Source organism: Limulus polyphemus, unplaced genomic scaffold (assembly GCF_000517525.1).
Source record: "Limulus polyphemus unplaced genomic scaffold, Limulus_polyphemus-2.1.2 Scaffold1788, whole genome shotgun sequence".
Classification (NCBI taxonomy): domain Eukaryota; kingdom Metazoa; phylum Arthropoda; class Merostomata; order Xiphosura; family Limulidae; genus Limulus; species Limulus polyphemus.
This window is the reverse complement of record NW_013667398.1, coordinates 170,207-174,115: the sequence shown is the minus strand read 5'-3', so window position 1 is coordinate 174,115 and position 3,909 is coordinate 170,207. Positions and strand designations below refer to the sequence as shown.

The window sequence follows — 3,909 nt, the reverse complement described above, 5'->3', positions numbered from 1 at the left end:
AATGGTGCTACATAACATACATTCCAATGGTGCTATGTAACATACATTCCAATAGTGCTACATAACATACATTCTAATAGTGCTACATAACATACATTCCAATAGTGCTACGTAACATACATTCCAATAGTGCTACGTAACATACATTCCAATAGTGCTACGTAACATACATTCCAATAGTGCTATGTAACATACATTCCAATAGTGCTATGTAACATACATTCCAATAGTGCTATGTAACATACATTCCAATAGTGCTACGTAACATACATTCCAATAGTGCTACGTAACATACATTCCAATAGTGCTACGTAACATACATTCCAATAGTGCTATGTAACATACATTCCAATAGTGCTACGTAACATACATTCCAATGGTGCTACATAACATACATTCCAATAGTACTATGTAAAATACATTCCAATAGTGCTACGTAACATACATTCCAATAGTGCTACGTAACATACATTCCAATAGTTATATGTAACATACAAAACTGATATTTACACAACACTACAGACTTTTTACATTAATTACCGTAAGGCATGAATATCCAATGAACCATGTAAAAAAACTACAAGTGAGCAGAAAATTTTGAAAGTAGTCTTTAGAAACAATGGAACAGAGAATACCAGTGATATTACTCCAGTCTGGAAAGGGTAAAAAATTCATTTTGTGTTATTCATATTCCTTTACTATAAACACTGAAACTTAGTGTAACCATTAATTACCTCATGCCAGCTGATTCCGGCATCTGAAGACACAAAAACACTTGGATGACCTTTCAAGGACTTCCCAACGACACCTGTGATCACAGAAAATATACTTAGAATAGCTGAAAATCATTACTATTGAAGGACAGTAATCAGACCAATTAAATTATTGTGTTAATGTTTTTTGCCACAGAAAATAACTTTAGGTTTGTTGATAATCATTTTGACCGTATAACAATTATTATTAGTCAAAATATTGTTATATTGAACAATAATAGTTCAAAAGAACAATATTCTTACATACTTTTCATGTAATAAGAACAAAATATTAAATAAAAAGTTGTGTCCAACAACAAACATAAAAGTGATGGCAACAAGTATTACATACAACTAATAATATCATATCTAATTGAACTGAAACTAGTGAAGTACTATACTTCAGCTAAGTCTCAGAAACTAATATCATAGCTGAACAAACTAATACTAAACAGAAACTAGTGACATAATTTTCTTTAGTTAAGTTTCAGCAACTAATATCGTAGCTGAACAATCTGATACTAAACAGAAACTAGTGAAGTAATATACATCTTAATAATAACAGCTTTTGACCAGAGTAATCTTAGAACTTAAAGCAATGTTAAAAATCAAACTGTCCATCAGTACAGCTAATTAAGTATACTTGTCTTATGTTTCTATTTATAAAGAATAGAATGCATTGTTTCATCAGTTAGATACTCTCGCTGCTAATGACAATTTCAGCTGTAATTCCAATAACATCTCTCCAAGTTTGGCCACTTTAGGAGGTTTGGGTTAGTATTAAATAGAAATTCTAAGCTAACAGTGCAAAACAATCTTTATAATAAAGGTATAATAATGAACAACAAATGAAAATAAAAATTACATTCATTATACTAACTAATGAAAATAACAAATAAGCAAAATAGAATACTCCACTAAGGAACACACAAACATCAGTTATTGTCTAGGTAATACACAACCTGATATTCTACTACACTCATATTCTAGATAATACACAACATGATATTCTACTAAACTCATATTCTAGGTAATACACAACCTGATATTCTGCTACACTCATATTCTAGATAATACACAACATGATATTCTACTAAACTCATATTCTAGGTAATACACAACCTGATATTCTACTACACTCATATTCTAGATAATACACAACATGATATTCTACTAAACTCATATTCTAGGTAATACACAACCTGATATTCTGCTACACTCATATTCTAGATAATACACAACCTGATATTCTACTACACTCATATTCTAGATAATACACAACATGATATTCTACTAAACTCATATTCTAGGTAATACACAACCTGATATTCTACTATACTCACATTCTAGGGTAGTAGAATATCAGGTTGTGTATTAACTCATATTCTAGATAATACACAACCTGATATTCTACTATACTCATATTCTATGTAATACACAACCTGATATTCTACTACACTCATATTCTAGATAATACACAACCTGATATTCTGCTATACTCACATTCTAGGTAATACACAACCTGATATTCTACTATACTCACATTCTAGGTAATACACAACATGATATTCTACTACACTCACATTCTAGGTAATACACAACCTGATATTCTGCTATACTCACATTCTAGGTAATACACAACATGATATTCTACTACACTCACATTCTAGGTAATACACAACCTGATATTCTACTATACTCATATTCTAGGTAATACACAACCTGATATTCTACTACACTCATATTCTAGATAATACACAACATGATATTCTGCTATACTCACATTCTAGGTAATACACAACATGATATTCTGCTATACTCACATTCTAGGTAATACACAACCTGATATTCTATTACACTCATTTCTAGTTTATAAGCTACTTGATATTTCATTACACTTACATTCTAGTTTATGAGCTACCTGATATTCTACTAAACTCATATTCTAGATAATACACAACATGATATTCTACTACACTAACATTCTAGGTAATACACAACATGATATTTTGCTATACTCATATTCTAGGTAATACACAACCTAATATTCTATTACACTCATTTCTAGTTTATAAGCTACTTGATATTTCATTACACTTACATTCTAGTTTATGAGCTACCTGATATTTCATTACATTCATAAAAAAACCTTCTTAGAAATACAGAACCTGATGTTTTATAATACTAAGACACTCCAGGAAATAAAGATACCTGATGTTTTATTATACTCACTATGACATTTTATGAAATACACTACTTGAAGATTTATTATAATAAGCATTCTGTACAATACCTTAATATACTTGTAATAACATTGTATCTGTTATTCTTTCTCAGAAACTCAGACATTTGAAGCAACATTCTATCTAAATATTCTTCTGAAGCAAATTTCCCTCCTCAATTCAACTACGATTTCATTCCCAAACCTCATAGAAATGAATAAAAACCCTATAACCTAAGTGCTTTCATTAGATCCACTTTTCAAAAGCGCTTGAGTTATAGAGTTTTTCATTCATTTTTTATCAAGACTTCTTGAACCTACATGTTTTTCTAAAATCATGAATTCCCAAACTTTAATTTTACATTATTAAACAACCATTAACGTAAGCAATAAAATCTAATGTATAATTGAACACCCAATTTAAAAACTTTTCAAATAAAAACTTGTGAAAATAGCTCCTGAAAATTTTTTTACCTGATCCAACAATTATTCCAACAGCTGACTCTTTGGATAAAATCGGTGGTACATTAGTGTGAAAGACTTGGTTAAACTTGTGAGTCAAATGTAAGGAACAGCCTTCACTCTAGATGTTTAGAAAAAAGTTTCATTACTTTGGTAACAAAAACACAGAACTTAAAGGAAAAGCAAAGCAGTAACTCATCCAAAGGTATCACCACAAATAATCCATACAGACTACTTAGATGATCGATTATTAATCAAAATTGTAAGAATTAAAAATAGCTTTTATGATGATCTATTCAATCTTGAAGTGTTTCTAGCAGCAGGTTTCAAACTAAACACTGACAAAAGCCCTCCAGTAAACACTCCCTTCTTTCACTTCCATTAATTGTGCATGATGTCATGAACACACTTTGATATCATACACAGGAGCACGATGTCATCGACATCATCATCATTATCATAAACAGCAGTACA

The 3,909-nt window shown here is 30.3% G+C and overlaps 1 protein-coding gene across 1 annotated transcript in view; it reads right to left on the bottom strand.

Annotated features, from left to right (window-relative positions):
• Positions 1-3,909, bottom strand: part of LOC106464933 (sortilin-related receptor-like) — a 100,786-nt gene that overhangs the window by 72,150 nt on the left and 24,727 nt on the right. Inside the window, exons 9-10 of the mRNA XM_022392746.1 lie at positions 3,448-3,556; positions 735-808 (exon numbers count right to left, since the gene is read on the bottom strand). Coding sequence (XP_022248454.1) covers positions 735-808; positions 3,448-3,556 — 183 coding nt within the window. The remainder of the gene's footprint in view (positions 1-734; positions 809-3,447; positions 3,557-3,909) is intronic.